This window comes from Apus apus, chromosome 18 (genome assembly GCF_020740795.1).
Source record: "Apus apus isolate bApuApu2 chromosome 18, bApuApu2.pri.cur, whole genome shotgun sequence".
Classification (NCBI taxonomy): domain Eukaryota; kingdom Metazoa; phylum Chordata; class Aves; order Apodiformes; family Apodidae; genus Apus; species Apus apus.
In genome coordinates this window covers 2,228,795-2,249,937 of record NC_067299.1, presented here as the reverse complement: position 1 = coordinate 2,249,937, position 21,143 = coordinate 2,228,795, and the positions used below count along the sequence as shown (strand labels likewise).

At 47.8% G+C, this 21,143-nt stretch overlaps 1 protein-coding gene across 1 annotated transcript; it reads left to right on the top strand.

The window, feature by feature from the left end:
- Positions 1–88: 88 nt before the first annotated feature.
- On the top strand, positions 89–20,171 carry UNC119 (unc-119 lipid binding chaperone; the record flags this gene model as incomplete). Its single annotated transcript, XM_051635993.1, has 5 exons — positions 89–173; positions 10,644–10,757; positions 11,647–11,749; positions 13,540–13,712; positions 14,659–20,171. Coding segments are annotated over 5 exons (588 nt in total), but the record flags the coding sequence as incomplete, so codon positions are not given.
- Positions 20,172–21,143: the final 972 nt, after the last annotated feature.

Genomic DNA, 21,143 nt, shown 5'->3' with positions numbered 1-21,143 from the left:
CACCGCCGGTGGCGGCGGCGGGGCCATGAAGGTAAAGAAGAGCAGCGGGGCCGGGGCGGCGGCGGCGGCGGCGGCAGCAGCAGCGGCAGCAGCAGCGCGGACCGAGGAGGAGCTGGGCCGGAAAGCGCTGATCGGGCCCGACGATGTGCTGGGGCTGCAGCGGGTCACCAGCGGTGCGTGCGGGGAGGGGGCTGCTGGGGGGGATGGGGTGGGGGCTGCTCCGGGGTGAGGGGCGGGATGGGATGGGGGCTGCTCCGGGGGGAACGGGGGTGGGATGGAGAGGGGGCTGCACTGTTTTGGGGAGGTTGGGGGGGTTACGGAACGGGGCTGCTCCGGGAGGGGGACGGGCTGGGGAGGGGGATGCCCCAGGGGGGGTGCGGGCTGGGGAGAGGGTTGCCCCTGGGGATGGGCGACCTGGGGGTGCAGGGAATGGGGACCGCGTCTCCTCTGAAGGGGGGGGGACACGACACAAAAGGGGAGCCTGTCCCCCCTCCCCGGAGGATGCTGTACCGCAGGGGACAGGGAACACCCCACCCTGGGGTCTGGGTGCTCTCTTAGACCAAGGACCGGCCTTCCCTCAGGGGGTGTCCGGAGCTGGGGCTCAGGGATGGGGATGCAGTGTCCCCCCCACACCTTTCTGGGGGTTGTAGCTCAGTGGTGAGCTGCCCCCCGATGCTCTCCCCACTGCCCCTCTCCTGTGTCTGTGCCCCTTCATGCAGGGCTGGGCCGTGCTGAGACCCTCACCTGTGCCCACAGCAGTGGGGCTGGGGGTGGGGGGGCAGGCTGGCTCCATGGCCACAGCACGGAGGGGGCTTCACTGCAGCCTCCCCCGGTTTCCCCTTCCCCAGCACACGCTGGTGTTCAGAGCATCCTCAGGGGACGGCAGGAGCAGGCAGGATGGAGGGGTTTGTTGTGCTTGGCAGAGCTGCTCGGTTGGGACCAGGCAGCAGCGTTGGACCTGTCAGAACGGCAGGAGGCTGGGACAGGGCATGTGCCGGGGGTGGCCTGCCCTGCTGCCCCCCAAAAAGCCTTTTTTGCATGTCCCGGGACCTTTGGGTCGTCTCTCTGCAGGCAGCAGGTTGGGCATGGGGAGCTGTGCTGGCCGGGAAGAGGGGCTGGCCTGGGTGGTCCGGCCGTGCTCCCCCTCCCCTTGGAACGCTCTGAAATGTGGCATTTGGAGCAGGTTTGGTGTGACAGGCCGGGGCTGTGCGGCGTGACGAGCCCTGGGGGGGAAGGATGCGGCTGCGGGCGCCGGTGCTGCAGGCAGCCCTGCCGGTGGGAGCAGGGGGGGAGGAAAGCCCCGCGGGGACTCGGGGCTCCTTTGAAGGAGGGGCTGCTGATGCTGGGGGGGTCCTGGGGTCTCTTTCTCTGAGGGGCTGCAGCAGTGTCATTCACTGCCCAGGCCCAGCAATCCCCAGCCTGGAGCAGGGAGAGCAGTGCAGCCGGGGCTGGAAGATGCTGCCAGCATCCTGGGAGGAACAGCAGTGAGATGGTGACTCCATGGCTGCATCCAGTGCTAGGTGTGCTGGCTGAGGGGTGGCCAGTGTGTCCCTGCCTCTGCCAGGGCTGCCTGCAGGGACATGGACATCCTGCACCCTCCTCCCCTGGCATTTCTCTGGCCAGTGTGGGTGGTGTGAGATTCTTGGGAAGCACCTGCATTCCCAGGGCATGGAGAAGGCTGAGATGGTCACCCTGGCTTCAAAGCCAGGTCTGGAGCAGAGCTGGCTGTCCCCTGCCTCTTTCAACCAAGGGTCAGTGTGCTCTGGATCACAGGGAAGATGTGAAATGCATTAAGATGGTTTGCTGCCCTCCTGCTACAAGACTTGCTGGTAGGTTAATGAACTGGTGGGTTAAATGCAGAGTAAAGGTGCAAGAATATTTTTCTGATCCTTAACATGTCATGATTATTTTTGGTATCCTGTGGCCTTCACTCATTTCCATGGACCACAGAAAGCTCTTAAAAACAGATTCCCAAAAATACCAATGTGAAACCATTCTAGTCTTCTGCTCCGAGCAGAGGGTGCTGCAGGGAGGAGGAAGGACCAGACTGTGGGGAGAAGTTCATGGCTGCCCTAGCCCCAACCTCTCCCTTGGAGATGCTGAGCTGGGGCAGACACGATGCCCGATTTCAGCAAATTTGGTTTTGATGCCTAAAGTTGTGGTGCTCCAGACAGTTTGAAGCTGAAGTGGGAGCTGGTGGTGGGGTTGCAGCAGAAGTGTCCTCGTGCCCTGGACATCCCTCGTGGTTCCAGATGAGTATAATTAATCTTTATCCAAACTCGTGGGCCAGTAACATGGTAGCTTATCCTATCGAGGGCCTGTGGATAAGCTGGGTACTCCCTAGGGACCTGGTCTGGTCACGTTTTAACATTGCTTCAGCAAACAAAGACTGGGATAAACCATGTTAGAGGAGGGCTTGGTACTGCAGGAACGTGTGGTTTAGAAACACTCACACCATGAGTAGCCCGTGTATCTCTCAGTGGCCTTCCTGCTTGTGGCTTTTGTACCTGCAGACCAGGCAGGCACAGACAGGCTGTTAGCCCTGCTCTGGCTCCTGGGGCTGGGGAAAGCCCTTCCTTTGGCATCAGGAAGCACAGCTAGGCTTTTCTCTTCCAACAAGTACAGCTGAAGAATGGCCAAATGTTGAGTGTCTCAGGCTGGGAGGGTGGAGGTGCAGGATGTGGCTCTGTGGCACAGCATCCTTCCTGCTAACCCAGAGAAACCCCGGCTGTAACCAGCCAGCAGGGCCAGCTGGGCTCTGCTCTTAATGTGCTCCTAATAAGCTTAGGGGGAAGTCGTGTCCTTTCAATGTTAAATTCTCCTCCAGCAGCTCCAGGGCTGGGTGCTCCAGGCACGCTAAGGTCCAGCCTGATGGATCCAGGGGGCTGCCCCAGGATATCTGGGCTTTTGGCTGGGCTGGCTCTGGCTCAGCTCCAGCTGGCTTAGAGGTGTAGAACGAATAAGCCAGTTTTTTATTTATTTAATTCTTTTTGCAATTAGCAAGATTTGTTACTTGATCACACAAGTGTGGTTATAAAAAGAGGAAAAACCTTACAACGCGATTAATTTAGGATTAGCAAAGGAGCAGGGCACAGCTCAGTTCAAATTGCAATTAATCACTAAGCAGCCAGAGGATCAGAGGAGCCTGCCTGCAGTTACTGGGATGTCAGTGCCTGTGCATGCTGTGCCCTGCCTCCTGGAGCCAGCTGAGGGGCTGGGACCTGTTGTCCCCGGGCACCGTCCCTTGTGTCTTTGGCCGTGCTGCATCTCACAGCTCTGCTGGCTCCCACCTTGGCTGCAGAACAAGCTTAATTCAAGCAGAGCTTTAATGTCTTCCTCCCTCTTTGGGGTTGGAGTCATTGGTGGTCAGCAGAAAGATGACATTACAGCCCCCACCATGCCACCCTCTTTTGTCACGTGCAATAGTACCAGCCTTCAGATACGTAACGAGGTGAGCTTCAGCCTCTGAGGCCACTCTGCTTATCTGTAATACTAGATTAAAGCTTATATTTTCAGCCTGATTCTAAAGCTTGTTTTATTTTAGCAAACCAAAGGGTTAAATAATTGGTTAGATACTTGGCAACAATTACAAAACAAAACCTAAAAATAAGAAACATGCACTTAATCATTTCTGAAACTAATCTCTTCCCTGAGCTGTCCTTTAGGATTTCTCTGAGGCTTCTCCCAGCAGCTTTAGCTGAAGGGCAGTTTGGCCTGGATGGGCCAGGCAGGGCAGCCCCTTCCTGGGTGACTTTCATACCAGTTTCCCCATAGCTTTAATGGGAAGCTGATGTGCACAGCTCAGTCTTCAAAGGTGCTCCTGGACCGTGGCTTTCCCTTCCTTCCCCAATTCATTGTGAAAATGTATTTTATCAGCAGCTGAGCACAGTGGGCAGTTCTGGGCTCCCCAGTTCAAGAAGGACGAGGAGCTACTGGAGAGATTCCAGCACAGGCCACTGAGGTGATGAAGGGACTGGAGCATCTGCCTGTGAGGAAAGGCTGGGAGAGCTGGGGCTGTTCAGCCTGGAGAAAAGGAGGCTGAGGGGGGGATCTCATCAGTGCTGATCAGTGTCTACAGGGGGTGACAGGAGGGCCAGACTCTTCTCAGTGGTGTCCAGGCACAGAACAAGAGCACTGAATCAAACTGCCCAGGGAGGTTGTAGAGTCTCCAGAGATGGAGACATTTCAAACCTACCTGGATGTGTTCCTGTGGGATCTGCTCTAGGAGATCCTGTTCTAGCAGGAGCGTGGACCAGATGATCTCCAGAGGCCCCTTCCAACCCCCACCACTCTGTGATTCTGTGAGCTCTGACTAGCTGGGGGTGTTGGTGAGGAGGTGAGGGAATCACTGTTCCTGTTGTCCAGGGCTGTGATGTGCAGAAGGGTTTTGATATGCTGATTTCTGGTGGCAGAGGATCTCCCAGCACTGTGTCAAGCTGCTCTCCTGTGATTCCTTCCCTCGGCAGCACCACATCCCTGATGAACCTTTTCAAGGCTTTGTGATAACACACAGCTCCAAGTGTTGTGTAGATAAAGAGGGTTTTTTTAGGAGTCTCGTGGTACCAGATGGTCTGTTCAGCTTTGCAGGGGCAGCACACGTGGTGTGTGTGTAGCACACGGTGCAGGGCTGGGTGAGTTGCTCCTTCCAACACTGTGGGTTTGGGCCATCCCTGGTGGAAATGGTGAAGGTAAGAGGAAAGCTGAGGGGGTCAGGCTGGGGGCTTGGGCAGAGCCGGATTGCTTCGGCTTAACCCCGAGTAAGAGCCAAGGGAGCTGGTTTTGTTCACGTTGTGCATGTGCTTTCAGACTTGGAGCACAAACAGCATGAAGAAGGGGGAAGGAAACGGGGCTCAGAGGCCTTGGGGAAGGGGGAAGAGCATCCCCATCCTTTCTTAACAAGGCCTGGAGGGCTGTGATCAAAATCATTGTGAGAGGGTGAAGCCTGGAAAGCTCTGGCTTAAAAAGGTGCCACATGAAGCAGAGCCTGGTGAGCAGAGCAGCAGGACTCGGTGCATGGGGTGGCAAGACATGCTGTGGGTGGGTGCAGCTGGTGGGTGATGGGGACCTTTCTAAGTGTCCTTTGGAGCCTGCTGGGATGCACCCCTCTGCTTCATCCACAATGCTGGTTGGTAAAGGTGCCACTGCAGCAAAAACTCCTGTGAGAATTTCCTGGGGTGAGATTTCTCCTCTGGGAAATTCCCAGCAGCTACTCATGGAGCTGGGTGGGAGGCTGTGGGTGCCTCCCTGCCCTGTTATCCCACTGTCCCTGCTCATCTGAACCCATAGCTTTAGGAACAGCTGGGATTCTGGCAGGCTTGGCTTGTTCCTCTGCCCCTTTCTTTATAGCACTTGAACTGCTGGGGCAGGGGAAAGAAATGGTTAATTTTTTAGTGGACCTTATTAATGTCTATAAATATCTGCAGGGTGGGTGTCAAGACTGGGCCAGTCACTTTTCATTGGTGCCCTGTGGCAGGATGAGGGGAAACAGCACCAAGTGACAACACAGGAAGCTCCACCTCAATATGAGGAAGAACTTCTTTGCTGTGAGGGTAACAGAGCCCTGGGACAGGCTGCTCAGAGAGGCTGTGGAGTCTCCTGCCCTGGAGACATTCGAGACCCGTCTGGACACATTCCTGTGTGACCTGCCCCAGGTGTTCCTGCTGCAGCGGGGGGGTTGGGCTCAGTGATCTTCAGAGGTCCCTTCCAACCCCTGTGATTCTACAATTTTTTGTCTCTGCCTGAGCCCTGGGTGTCTGAGCAGGGCCATCAGCCCCTCTCGGGACCTGCCCTGCCTTCCCCTCCAGGCCTTGCACACCATCCTGCGTCACCGCTCCGCAGCTTCCCGGGGCGCCGGCTATTTTTGCTCCCTCCCTCCTGAGACTCTTCAATCTGATAATCTCCTAATCTCCAGCTCCCAGCGATTCATCTGCAGTTGTCTCTGCTTTATACCTGGCTTATGTCTTGGGAGTTGTCTTCAAAATACCTTCTGACCTTGTTGGCTAATGCATGTTAAGAAACAGGCCCGTGCAGCTACAGGAGTCTTCTCATTCCCAAAATTCTTGCTATTTCCTGTGCTGGGGAGGGAGGTGCCTCTTACAAGTCGCTGCAGTTGCATCTGATTCTTGTCCAGCATCCTCCTGATTTACACCCATTTTCATGACCAGATTTTGAGCCCTCTCTTACCCCAGGTACACTCTGCTATTAAAGTCTTAAAATAGAAGCTGCCTGATCTGAGCTTAGACGCTCTGATGAGCACCACAGAAATATCTGTGATGTCTGTGAGAGGGGACACGTGCTTTCTCCTGGCTGCAGAGAGGGAGAAGGGATCTCAAAAGGGGCACGACAAGGAGTGCTAATCCTGTTGCCCATGAACTCCTCTGGATAACATGTGCCCAGTGGGGTGGTTGCAAAGGAAATCTGAAAATATAGGATCAACTTTTAGCTTTCTCTGAGGAGGATCAAACACCTAATCTCATCTGCTGGGTAAACTGAAATAACAGGGAGAGAGCAGGAGGAGAAAGTACCTTCATTAGCTTTCTTCTTGTATCATCTATCACTGAATTATCCCTCACCTTTCGTGCTCCTTTGTAACACCAGCTTGCTAAAATGCATGGCTGGAAACATGCACCAGGCTTCACAGGGTGCCATTGTTTGCCAGAGAATCAGCAGTGCCTGGCATTGTCTGGGCTGCTTTGCTGGGTTCTTCTGCAGTCTTGGTGGTTTTGGGGAGGGGAAGAAGGTTTCCTGGAGGAGAACAACCAGCTCTTCTCTGGATTGCACAGTGGAGGTACCACCTCTGAACTTTACACGAGCAACGAGCACCCACTGTTTCTGACAACAAGGCTAGAGAGCTCTCCATGAATGCCTGGTTACAAACGGTTGTTTGGGGGTTTTTTGGAATCACTTTTTCATGTGAAGGGAATGGGGAAATTCATTAAGGAACCCGTTGTTTCTGGCTCAGGAAGGGCATCATCTCTGTTGCTTCTTGAGACCATCACAGTGCTGTTAGTTTTGCTTCCAAGCTCTGCAAACCCATGGTAGGGCTTAAGGTATAAGACGTCTCTAATAGTGGAGGGTGGCAGATTTTTGGGCGTGATTCACAGATGATGAGGAAGAAGCTGCAGGGCCACCTGCAGGAATAGCGATGGAGCAGCAAGAAGTGGCTGCTAACACCAGACCTGGGCAGGTTGCGGGAGTTTGCTCTTTGCTTTGAGAACATGTTTGACAGTTGCTGAACTCTTTCCAGGAAGAGTTTGGGTGTGGAGGCCTGGGATATGGCAATGCACTGAGCTTCAGGGAGGAGTAGGAAATGCCCCTCTCTTGTGACCTGTTTTTGCACTAGTTGACGTGGGTACTTTGGGGCAAAAGCCAACCTGTTGGGTTTCCTCAGGCAGTGCTGAGGTGTCCATCCCTTGTTCAGAGGAGGCTCTCTGGCAGCCCTGAAGCAGGTGAGTGCTGAAGAATTGTTTGGAGAGATACTGTGATTGTTTGGTTAATAAGGGAGAAACAACACAACCTGCTTCAGGGGAAGTGGAAGAGAAGATGTTGTGTCCTGAGACACCGAGTCAACCTTTCTTCATAGAATCCTAGAATGGTTTGTGTTGGAAGGGACCTTAAAGATAATCTAGTTCCAACCCCCCTGCATGGGCAGGGACACCTCCCACCAGACCAGGTTGCTCAGAGTCCCATCCAACCTGGCCTTCAACACCTCCAGGGATGGTGCAGCCACAGCTTCCCTGGGCAACCTGGGCCAGAGTCTTTTCCAGTGTCGTTTCTTTTACTGACCCACTTCACTCACTGGAGGTTTGAGCTGCCTGAGGTCTCTAAAATAGATGTGGGTGCTGCCTCTGCTCCCTGAATGGTGCTGGTGGTGAATTGGGATAAGGAAAGTAGAGGATACATTTCAGTGTGTCATGGGAGTGTGGGCAGCTGGGCCCTACAGGAATTTAAAAATAAGCATGTATGGGATGAGATTAGCAAATTTGACAGTGCTCAGCTAAGCAGAAGTATCTGCCAATTGCAAGCAGCTCGTTCCCAATAAGACCTTCCAGTGTAGCTGCAGGCTCCTGTTATGTATGAGGAAAAAACCAGCACGTGGCTACTTTGATTGATTTTTTGCACAGGAATCGCAGCAAGCAAATTTAATTCAGGCTGAGAGGAATATATATAACTCTTTTTTTTTTTTTTTTCCTGCTAGGAGACTGGGCACTGCCAGAGGATGAAAAACCACTTGCTTGCAGTACTCTGGCAGCTAATCTTGCCAAATGTCATCCTGTTAGATGCTGGCGTGCTGATTTTTTTGGTTTTTTCCAATGTTTTTTCAGGTTTAAAAAATGTTCAGTGCAAAGAGAGTTGGAAAATGTAGTTCGGGGGTGCAAAGACCAATGAGCAGGAGCCTGGTGGGGATTCTGCCCGGGGTTTGCTCCTCTTTGGTGGCTCTGCTTGGCTCTTCCTCTCCTCCAGATGAATCATGGACACTGTTACTGCAGCAACGCTGCTGCCAAGGAGGAGGATAAAGCTGTTGCCATGGTGCTGGATGGGCAGGAATTCTGCAGGAGGAAAAACACTTAATAATTAACTTGCAGACAAACGCGGCTTCAGACTTTGCTGGCGTGCTCGAGGGAAGGTGTCCCGGGCTCCCAGGCGACCGCCAGCCTGTTCTGGTACAGCCCGTTGCCTTCGTGAAGAGCAGCCGGGCCGAGCGGGGCTGCGGGAAGGGACCCCGGGGCTGCGGGAAGGGGCCCCCGGGGCTGCGGGAAGGGACCCCGGGGCTGCGGGAAGGGACCCCGGGCTGCGGGAAGCCCTGCCCAGCCCTGCCCGGCCCTGCCTCCCCCTGCCCGCTCGTGTTTCTGGCGCGGCTGCTCGGGAAGCCCCGGGGCGGGTTAAGGATCTGGGCTGGCTGGTGTGTTGGAACCTCAAATCTCCGTGTGATCGCAGGGTGTGTCTCCCTGGGGATTGCCGAGCCGCCGGGCTTGAGGCGAAGGGTTGGTTTAAAATTCTGTCCCATCTCTTTTGGCGACTTTTCAAGGCACAGAAGAAGATTTCACGCAGTTCTGAGGCTGTTTTGTCCCACAGCAGGCTTGTGTTTTCCTGTGGTAGTGAAAAGGTTGGGTTTTTATCTTGTTTTTCCTGACAGTTTAGGTCTTGATGGTAGTGAGAGGGAAGGCAAATCTCGCTGCCGAATGCCAGAGGTGCCTCAGACACAGTCCTCTCTCTTCCAGCCCATTCCTTTGAGCATTCACTGTCTGGTGGTGGTGACAGAGCAGCAAAACCGTCCAGGGAGTCCATTTAACACCTCTGGTCCTTGTACCAGTGTTCTCCAGCTGGAGGTTTGCAAAGAAGAAGAGGCTTCTAGGAAAGCACGGCTGCTGGATGTGCAGTTCCTGCTCAGCAGCTCCTAGGAGCAGCCTTCCAGCCTGCAGCCAGCTCTGTGCAGAGGGGCCTGGTGGCTGAGATTACAGATCCCAGCGCCGTGCTGTCTGGGAGTTGCAATGTGGGATATTTGGGATGTTCTCTTAGGACACCACAGCAATCTTCTACTCACTCCTTGCCTCCGGGGTGTGCTGAGCACAGCCCAGGAACCACGATCCCCAGCCATGGTGGAGGTACCTGGTTTGTTATGCTGAGGAGGGGTTGTCCCAGGCGGGTGGGATCTCTCCGTGCACTGGGACTTGTTTTCATGTGGGCAATGGAAAAGCTGTAGGTGGGAGGTTGTGTTTGAATCTCAGAAACAGGGAAGCAGACAGAAATGGGTGGTTAACTCAGTCTAACAGCAGGAATTAGCTGAGAAAGGGCTTAGAATTGTAGTGTTTAAGTATTACTTTCACCTTAGAACCTCCAAAACAAGACTCCTACGATGCATTTATTTAGATCTGTCAGGGTAAAGTAAGTTATTGGAGCTGCTTTCAGTCTGTGCCTACGTGTGCAGTGAAACCAAAGTACCCCTGCTCCTTCCCCGGGGAGGAGCTGACAGCCAGGCCAGGAAGCTGTCTCAGGACACGGCAAGGCTGAAGGCAGGAACAGTGACTTTCTCCCAAAGACGCCAACTCCAGGGGAAGCAGGGAAGGGCTCTGGGTCCAGATTAGTTTCCTAATACAGGGGAAAGCTTCAACCTCATTTTCAGTGCTGAGGAAAAAGAAGTCCTTGCATGGGACAAGCATGGGTGGAGAGACCCTCCTTAGACTGCAAAAGGCTGGAGACAGGGGAGGTGGCCCAAGGGACACTCCTGTTCCAGCTAAGTGCAGTCGGCTTAGTCCTCACAAAGCTGCTTAGCACTTTTATTCTGCCAGAGGACAGTTTTTAAAACGGGCAAAGCCTCTTAGACCAAGAAGGCTGGGATTTGATGGAGGTGCTGACTATTCTCAATACCCTGGGGTTGAAATGGATGCAGAAGATGCTGGCACAGGGTTGGAAAAAGGTGATCACCTTCGAGTGCAAGCGGAGAGGAGCCTTTTCCTGGCCTGTCCAAGCAGGGTGGTGTGAGTGGTCAGAGCTGGGACTGCCTTCATAGAGCTCAATTTTGGATTAAAAGCAGAATAGTCATGTAAAAGCATCTGGGCTGCTCCCACTGCTGCTTGTGACCTCCAAAGAGTAGTACCTGCTAATTCTGGGCAGCCTTCACTGAAATTTGCTTTCCTCTGCAGATTATCTGTGCACTCCAGAGGAAAATGTTTACAAGATAGACTTCACCAGGTTCAAAATCCGGGATATGGAATCTGGCACAGTCTTGTTTGAAATCACCAAACCAGCAGCTTCAGGTGAGCACAGACACAAAATGCTGTTTTCATGAACAGACACCCACTGGTGTCTGCTTCCTTTTGCCTTTTCCCACTCCTTTTACTCAATACATTTCCCAAAAACAGGAGATGCTCTTGACTGCAAGAGGGCTAGGGTCCCAGCTTGCAGCAGAAATGCTACTCAGGTGTCCCTCTGTAGCAACACAGTGAACAGAACCCATTGCTGCTATTTTCTTGTGATTGCCATCTGTGATGGGGAAGGACAGATGGAGGTTGTAAGCAGGAACAGAGGAGGAGGTCACCGTGGGTTAGTTTCTTGGCTGTTCATCAGCTAGAGTCCCCCTGCACATAGTGTAACTGTTATTCCAACAGCTTTCACCCAGCAGTCAGGTAAAGGGAATTCCCAAAAGGGAGACATTCTGTCAAATGTGCAAATTGGATAAACTGAAAATATGCCTTTTTCCCCCCTGTTTTTTTAGCTGTTACTTGTCACCACCAAAGCGTTACTTGTTGCCAGTGATAACACAAACTCAGGGCAACTGTTCTTTTCCAAGCAGCCTTTTAAATCTCCCCCATCTCCCTGCAGGTGAGAGGAAGTTTTCTGTAGCTTAGAGACAGCAAACCAGACACGCTGAGGTGAAGCACCTTGTTCAGAGCCACACGCTGATCCTGACTCAGGGGTGGGAGCAGTAAGTCACTTCAGAAGATGTGCATCAAACCAAAGGGCCATCTTGCAATACTCTTATCTTTGAGAGACCAGCAGTGGATGGGAAGAGTGAAAGCCCATCACCAGACTCCCTCAGAAGGGTTTCCTGGCTTATGTGGCTCAATAATCCACGATTGCAGGTGTTCTCACAGGGTTTCTCTTGCTCAGATGACTGTGATGGAGCTTTACTTTGCCCTTTTCCAGAGCGTGACCACAATGACAAGAAGGACATTGACCCCAACGCTGGGCGGTTCGTGCGCTATCAGTTCACTCCAGCTTTCCTGAGACTCCGGCAAGTGGGAGCCACGTAAGTCCCTGCTCCTCTGCTGCTTTTTTCTAGTACAAGGAACAACCGAAATCTTATAAAAAGCGGCTCTTGCTTGTTGATCCTGTCAGGAAATTGATTTAACAGGGATCTTTTGTTATCATGAGGATCACCAGACATCTTTGCTGGGTGCCTGGCTTCCTCCATCCCTCTAGCTCATTTCTTTACCTCAGGAATAGGCATCGAGGACATTGATGCTGAAAGGGGTAAAATAAGGTGGATGGGCTGCCCAGGGATTCCAGCTCTCTTCTGTGTGTTGTAGTTTGTTGTCAGAGGCTCTGCCAGCTTCAGAAGGTGTGTCTGCAGCCTCCCACAGTGCATCCCCCAACAGCGTTAATCCATAGATGAAGGTGGAAGGGTGATGTTGGGTGCTCCATGTGCCAGAATGATCTTTGCCATGTCTGGTAGTACTGCTTGTGTCCATCACTAAACCACACCTGAATGTGACACCTAAAATATCTTTCTGTAAAGCTTTAGGCCTTGCTACTGTAAGACAGGTGACAAGAGTGTATTGTTTCTTTAGTAAAAGTTAGGGCTGATTACTACTATTACTACTAACTCACTACTAAGTACAGCTTTATCTACAGTTAAAGAGCATGCATGTGGAGATGCAATTCTTGGCTCATGTTTGCTCTCCAGGCCCTCCAGAGAGCAGGCTGGTGGGCTGCTTTGTCTTCACTGGAGATTTTAGAAGGATATTGGGTCATCACAGGAGAGGTTCTTCATTATCTTTGATTTTCTTTACATTCACTTAAGTTTAAGTGAGTAGATCTAATCAAGAGCTTTATGCCCGTTGCTGTTACGTCATTAAGTCCATAATGCTACAGTTGAGCATCAGTCACAGCTTCCAGCACGAACTGGTTTATAGAATTGTTAGTTTGGATGATAGATCCCTTCAGCAGCAAGTGTGTATTTCACAAGTTCTGACGTACAGTAGCCTTGCTTAAAAAAACCCAAAACAACAGTAAAAAGTATTAGTGAGAGCTGGATTAAAATGCAGCATTTGGTTACGGTGCAAAAGAATGAAAACGTGTTGTCAGAGAATATCATTAGAGCCAGGCTGCACGTTGCCACTGCCTGCTCATCTCAAAGATGTGACTATGTGTAACTTGTTCTGGAAGATCAATTGAAATTCTGTGTCAGTTAGCACCTCTTTGGGTAAAATGGTAAATACCCAACTTTTGATTTGTGCCAAACTAATAAAAGGGCCTTCCTGGCGACCTCAGAGCACATGGTGTGTAACTAACACCTTTCTCCAAGAGGTTGTGCTTCTTGGTAAGAGAAACTCAAATATAATGCTGGCTGAAACTTGTCCCCTATACTACTTACAAGGCAGGAACAGCAGAAAGGCCATTTTTGGTAGATCTGGCTTTTTTTTTTTTAGTACCCACCAGAAGAATTAAAATAACTTGTATAAAAATCCATCGCCATAAGGAGCATCCAGTGAGAGATCTGGTGAAATGTCTATCCATGATAGTTGGGGGGATCTTTTCTTCACTGAAGGTGGGTTTAAGATTGTAAAATTGTACTGCGTGTCCCTTGTTTTTTGAGTAAAAAGAATGAAAATTAAGTATCATCTAGGTTTTTGAATGCCATGTTGTGTCCCCGTAGCGCGCTTTAAGAAAAAGGAAATGATAACTTGGTTAGTACCACTGCTTCAGACTTTGGCTTTTTCCTTTTCAGAAGAGCTCTCTTCTGCCTTTCAGGAATGGTAGACAATCTTACTTCAGGAAGAAAGCTCATTTTTTCTTAATCTTATCCTTCTTTTTCAGGGTGGAATTCACAGTAGGGGACAAACCCATCAATAACTTCCGCATGATTGAGAGGCACTACTTCCGCGACCAGTTGCTGAAGAGTTTCGATTTTGAGTTTGGGTTCTGCATCCCCAGCAGTAAAAACACTTGTGAGCACATCTATGAATTCCCACAGCTCTCTGAGGATCTCAGTGAGTGCTCTTTAATTATGGGGTTACCACACAGTGATCTTCACCCTGGGTGTCTGGAAGAAGCCCTTTCTTAGAAGCTGTCTGTAGAAAGTGGGCAGGGCAGAACAATTCCAGGTCGTTCTGCATCTGTGTTAACACAGATCTTGTTTTCTAGTCACGTGTGTTTTGTCACCCACCAGACACTTCTTTTTTTAATTCATAAAGGGGACCTTCAGTGTCAGGGAGGAAAAAAAGATAATTGTGCTATAAACCAACTAAAAAATTGGTCAGCCCAATAAATGGGGTGACTTCGGTGTTATGTTCTGTTTGATGTGCTATATTGGTAGCTTGAGATGTTTAAGTTTTACTACAAACGTAACTTATTTCCAATCCTCTCTCCCAAGACACAGGAGCATGTACTAAATCTGTGTGGCCTTATATTCTTTACAGTGATGTATTTATGTATGCTTTACAACCCTTAATTGTGTATGGCAGCACTAATGTTACAGTCAGTGGGAAGCAGAGTTGTGCAGTGCTGCTTGCTTCTTGCCGCAGCAGAACAAGTTTCTTTTGAGTTTCCTGCTTTACCATCCTAGAATCACAGACTGGTTTGGGTTGGAAGGGACCTTAAAGATTGTCTAGTTCCAACCTGCCTGCATGGGCAGAGACACCAAAAAAAGCCCCAAACTCAAGTGTGGTTTTGATGTCAGATTAGGTAGAAGACGTACACTTTGCGTGGTGCCTGACCATATTTGGATTGGTTTTCAGCTCTTTAAAAGATACTGCCTTTGGGTAGGTTTCTGTTTTGTTTTTGGCTTTTCACTTGAGTTTGCTGCATCTGAGCAGTGCTGTCAAACAGAACTGAAACCCTGGGCAGAGCGTTGCCTCAGCAGGGCTTCTGAGCAGCAGGATACATTTCTTTTTTTTTTTTTTTTTTTGTCTTTCTTTTCTTTTTTCCTCCCTGCAGTTCGAGAGATGATCCTTCACCCCTACGAGACACAGTCGGACAGTTTCTACTTTGTAGACAACAAGCTCGTGATGCACAACAAGGCAGATTATTCCTACAGTGGAGGACCTTGAGCAGCGGCTGGCCAGCCAGCCTGCGCTGGCCTTCCCGTTCCTATCGACACCGTCAGGGATTCCAACACCTTCCATCCAGTTGCCTGCAATGTCAGCTGGACAAGGATCCACAAACCAAGGACACGTTGCCACAGTAGGAGTTTCATGACCAAATTGCCCAGTCTCGTCCTTTTTTGAGCTTGGAAGCAGATCCTGTTCTTCAGAACTTTAAGCGGTTCCACAATGTTAAATGATCTCTGGATACCACTTCCCTAAGTTCTCTGAGTGTCTGCTTTGAAAATGGCCTTGTGGGACCTGAGGGATTTTGCCCTAATTCTGCGGATTCGTGTTCTTGCCCTCAGTTATCTTCTGGGGTGTGACTGCTGTCTCAGAGGGTGTCAGCTGGGAAACCACGCCAGTGGACGGCTGCAAACGCAGACTTCTCCTGCTTTGTTTCCCTTGGCGAATGCTGCAAGGGGCAATTTCACTTGTGCACCCAGTTGACAATGTTGGGCATCACACCTTGCAAAAAAGCAAGTTGCATCTTTAGATTTGTTCTCTAAATAAGTATCTCATCCTCGGGTTTAGTTCCTTCTATGTAACATTCTGTTTAATCTTGGAAAAACTGAAGCTCCCCGTGAAGACCAGTAGTTCAGTGACAGGGCTGCTTTTCATTGGGCACCATCCTTTTACATTTCAGATGAAGGCAAAGTAGCATTGAGGGTCTATGAACCTCCATAATTTTCCATTGATTTCAGCTTTTTGTGAACTGATTGTAGAATAATCAGGACAATGTGAAGGATTTTAGCTTTATTTAACATTTTTCTGTAGCTAATGCTCAGCCTATTCATGCTGTATGTTTTCTGTGTCTATTTTCTTTTATGTCTGCTCAGAACCAACATAAGGGCTTCAGCACTGTTTGTTAGAGCAACGCTTGCATTTGCCCAGGGCAGTTGGAGAGTGTGGAATTCCCAGTTTTCCTTTTTTGTCTTAATTTGAAGAATGTTAGGAGAGTGTTTTCCTTTTATTAAAAATGTTTTGCCTCTGATCTTACTACAAGAGAAACAGTGAGTCTACTAGTGTAGGACTAGAGGCACAGCAAAAGTTTAGCAAAAACTCTCCCTTTTGACTCTCTAAGACCAATTTTGCCCAACTTTGTCAGCGTGGGCTTCTTAGAAAGGCAGAAGTGCAAAGAAGAAGCAACGTCAGAAGAGTAAATTCATGTATGCAAAACAAAGCCTGAGGAGCCTGTTGTCATGAAACCCTTACTCTGAAGGTCAGTTCACTGGTACTTAAAAAACAAAAGGCAGTTGCAGTTTGTAGATATCTCTATAAATACTTGATGTCTCCATGTCTAATTCTGTGAGTTGAAGTGGAACATTATGTGTTAGCCTCAGATAGGTGTGACTGTAATAATTTTTATAAAATCCCATTTCTAGCCGTGATTAGCATCTCTCTAGTCACAGCCCAAGTTAAACAGAACTACAGATGGTTCCAAATGGAGCCACCTGCCTAAGGGCAGGGAGGTGTTTCTGCTCTTGTTGGGGTCGTGGTCACTCTTTAATGTGTTACCATTTGTGTTGGGCTTGGCTCTCTTTGCTTCTGAAAGAGGATTTGGTTTTTCTGAAGGCAATGCGGTGAGTTTAGGTTAGAGCACAGAATTTGTAGTGAAGCTTGATAGCTAAGAAGGCACGTAAACTTCACTGATTTTACACAACTAGTATCTTGTAGGAATTGTTATCACAACGAGACTTGTATTTATCACTGTTTTTGTCTCTAGTGTGTTAAATCATAACATTAGCAAACAGCTGACTTACCTGTTTGGGAGTTGCAAAGAATTTCCTCATTGTTCAATACTTGGAGCTATTGAACTTTACAGCACAATAATTACTAAAGGTGAAAATAGTTTCAAAAAGCCTGTCTCTCTACCCCCCTTTACTTTTTTGCATCAGGGCTGTTAAACTATCTGTATATTAAATGGCATTTTGAACATTTAAAGTATTTGTTCCGGCTGTAGAAGGAAGGAAATATATTGATTTGAAGGCAGAGTGTGTGCATCCTGGGTAGGTTTTTTGGGGTGTCTTTCAGCTCTCACCTGCTGTTCATAATAATAACAACAACTTTTGTGCATAAGATTTTTAAAAGACTTCTAGCAAAGGTGCTTGGCCAGAACTGCCAGTCATAGGTTTCACAGAGATGTATGTTTCAAACAGAAGTAGACACCTTGATATGTTTTGGTCAGAGCTGTTGTACTTTGGTGCAGACTCTTGTCAGTCCTTAACCCAGGAACAAATATTGGGCATTTTCTGTACAATAAATGTCAACCTCATTTAGCTTCAGCTTTTCAGTTTCCTGAATTTTACTTATAAGTCCCAACAATTTGCTACAAGGAACAAGTTCTGAGTCTTAAACTAAGGCAAATAACAAAACTTTATGTGGGAAGTGTAATTATAAGGTGCTTTTTCCTGTATCCCAGGGCAACAATTGTCACTGTTATCTCTCAGTTTCACTTGGAAACAGGTTGTTTGCATTTTTTTAAGGTCGCCTGCATTCCCACTGTTTACAAACATGTGGGAATCACACTGTCCAAGGGCAAGGTGCCATTCCTTTGCTGTCTGTTTATGCAGCAGTATGTGTAGTGCTGACACCAGACTTTGTATTGTTGCACACAACCAGCACTGGAAGAGTGTTTCTTCCAAACCTTTTGCAGTGCAGTTGCTGTTGTACTGCCACTTCTGTCCCTGCTTTGCATTAAAACTAAAATTTAGTGTTAAAGACCACGTGTGTGATGGCACTGAACAACTTAGCTTTCATCTGAAAGGGAGCTGAGAACTCTCAGGTCAGTTGTCAAAGGAAACACACATTTCCCCCCCCCCCCCCTTAAATCCAGCTGATTCTTATAAAACAGCTGAAAAATCAAACCTTAAGAGCAGTGTTCACAGTCTGCCTGACTAGTTGTTATTTTGCATTTTAATAATAAATCATCACTAGGTTTACTGCTACAAGAGTTAATCTACAAAATCACAAAATACTGGCTCTGGAAAAATAATTCTTGTCTTTTTTTCTTTGGTGTCATTTAAAAAATTACTTTGATTAGCACCACAGCTCTATTTTAACAAGCCAGTCTGGGAGGTAGGGGTCTGACTTCTGAGTGAAAGAAAACATCCAACAGCTAACCCAGATTATCTACTAATACTGACTAGCTGTAATAAAATGTGATTATATGTGTACTTTACAGAATGAATTAATCTTGAAAGAAGAAGCTAAGTCTCTGTGAGTGCTAATAGTGGCATCATTTTCCTGAGAGACAAGGAAATGATAACACATTCTTTCACTTTCTCAGTCTTGGATTCCTCTGAAGGTCACCTTCTTAAAGAAAAGCAACAGTAACACATTTGTGGTTGCCTGCCAGGCTGCACAGTCCAATAGTTCACAGACTTAGTGGCAGAAAGAGAACACTTTTATTTTATTTTATTTTATTTTATTTTATTTTATTTTTTAAATTTTTTTAAGATTAACACATCAAGTGTAAGCATGGTTTAAATTTGAGAGATTTCATTCTCAGGTGAGATCTCAGAGGCCAAAATTCTTTCTGTGAATGTGTCCTCGAGCTGGTGACATTTAAGGAATAACAGAATAATCCGCTCTCACTGACTTAGAGGAAATTTTTTGCTTTGTTTAAAGTAGAAAGTCTCTGCAGGTTTGAAAACGATGTGTTGGGGTTTGGCTCTTGCTCATAATCTCTCTCTCCATCTTGTTTTGGAGCTGGTCAGTAAGGCAGGGCTTTGCCCCCTCTGTCCTCCATTTCAGTTTCATTTCAAGATCTTGTACTGTGTCAAAGTGAAACACTGCCAGCTACCAAGTTCCTAATTTTCTCATTTTGAGCAAACAGGCTGTTACAGTATATTGAGAAACAGTGCTACATGGTGGCCCATAAAAGTGAATTTCTCATCTTTGTGACAAAAATTAAAGGGAACTCTTACTCGTGCAGAGATTATCTTGGGGCTATTTAAGGTAAGAACATGCTAATAACCAACTCTTGTACTTAATACGTGTTATAAAATTGCTCCTTTAGTTATTCATAACCTGAAAAAATATGGTTGGCAGCTCAATTTTAATTAGATCTGATTGGGAATGAAACTGCAGAGGTTATTGCTATCCCTTACTGGGGGGAAGTGGCAGGAAGAGCGACTTGAGCTGTGTGTGATGCAGAAAAACTGGGCAGGTTTGTAGCATGGACTGGAGCGGGAAATGTTCTCCTTGGGAAAAAATGAGGGAGGGGGACAGGGAAAGGGAAAGCATTAATTTTAGCTAATTGGAACTAAGAGCTGTAAGGCCATGGTAAGTGTAAATGCTTTTCCTCTTGGATTGGAGATAGCTGGTGCTTTCTGTTAGCAGTTCTTTTCTGTACCCCCAGCACAAGCGCTACCTACGTTTGTACCAACATCTCGATATTAATCAGATGTTCAGTCTCACTGACAGTTCATCTTTTCTAAACGTGGGAATGTTTCTGACCAGCCTGATACTCTAGGCCTCAACTTGCAGCTCAGCTGTTTTCTAAGTCACAGGGCAGTCTGACTAAGCAGGTGGGATTGTGTTTGTGTATCTGTTCACAAGCTGTAGTTACCTGCCTCCCTAGGATCACTGTGTTCATGCCTACTGTGATGTCTGCTTGTTGCTTATTGCTACACTGAGAAAACCTGTTTGAATGTGACATTGACCTTTTTTGCATAGAATCAGGATTGTCTGTATTTAAAAAGTATTTATAAAAAAATAAATATATTTTTTGTGGAAGGAAAGTAGGATTCTAGTTAATATACCATTGGGAAAAAAGTGTTAGAAACATTTTTACCAAGTTCATTTATAATTATTTGTATCCTTTTAGTTACCTGATTTGTTTCCTAGAAGAGCATCCACTGTGGCCCATTCAGGGGCAACTCAATGCACTGTCATGCAGCAAATCTGGTTTTCAGAAAACTGGGAGTCTTTTGTTTCCTTTTGGGACAGTAGAAAACTGAGTAGATTGCCAGGAGAAAAAGGAACCTTGGCACCGAATCCACTTCTGGGGCTCTGGCTTCAGTGTCTAGTCTGTTTGACTTGTTTGCAGATCGATAAGTAGCAGGAGTAAAGATTGAGACTTCAGGATAAAGAAAATTAGATGCTACAATTCTAGTCTTCCTGTAGGAGAAGGAGAGTACACAAATTAATTTATACAAGGATTAAATAGGCAGTACACTTGCTTAAACTGATTTCATATCGGCAGCTTAGTCATAAGTGTGCATACTAGGGAATATGCTTAAGTTTTTCCATTACCTTGGAAAATTGGTTAAAATATGTCACTTCCATTAGCAAGTGTTTCTTCTCCTGTAACAAACTGCAAAATGTGAAAAATAAAACTTAATAAATTATTGATCATAGAAATGGGAGTGATTGTCTGTTTTATTGAAGTGTTGATACAAGTGCACAAAAAAACCCAACACTGGAGTTTTCATTTCAGATGGCTACCACCAATGTTTGAACTCCAGTTTTATGCCAATTCCTGTAACTAACTTCACTTTATGATGTTCATAAACAAAGTGATGCCCATATAAAAACTGCAGTGGTTTGTGCAGTTACGTGAGTAAAACAATTACTTGAAAAGTGTTTAAGTGGGATTCAGCTTTCTGACCAGTGAGAAGATCTTGGGGCACAACTAAAGAAGATTCTTTTCCAAGGACATGAGCAGAACTTTGGAGTTCCAAAGATCACTGCTTTCCAGCAGGTTGTGCTTTTGGAAAACCTGCCAGCTGCACTAGGGAGAATCAGTTACTGAAATTAATGTGACACCTGGAATTGCTGTCTCTGCCACATTGACTGAAACTGGAGCATCTGCTCAGACTGAAGTGGCTTGTATTGGAGTAATTCCAGCTCGATGTTTTGGACGTTTTAGTCAGAAATTCCTGGGAATATCTCTGTGGAGCAGAACAATTTAGCTACTCTCAGAGGAAAAGAAGTATAATGGTTTTGTTTGAAAATGTCTGCTGTAGCTCACTTGGATTCCTCAGAATGACTGGGGGTGCCTTAGTTACACAGTATCACGGAGAAAAATTATTTCGTGCTGGAACTTGCAGAAGTTTATTAATACAAGGCTTTAACTTTTGGACTATTACTTGGAGGTGCATGAAATACCTGCACTGGGTTCTGCAATAAGATGATGACCTGGGCACAGGTTTGTAAGGTGATTTGTTCAGCTGTCACTCGTCTGCAGTGAAGAAATACTCCCAAGTTTGACATCAGTTCTGTTACAGGCTCTTCTAAATCAAAGGATAGTTTCTGGCTTTGCCTGTACAGGTTCTCTGTGGTTAGATGCTCTCTCCAGATTAAAATGACTTTCGGAATTACCCGAACAACTGG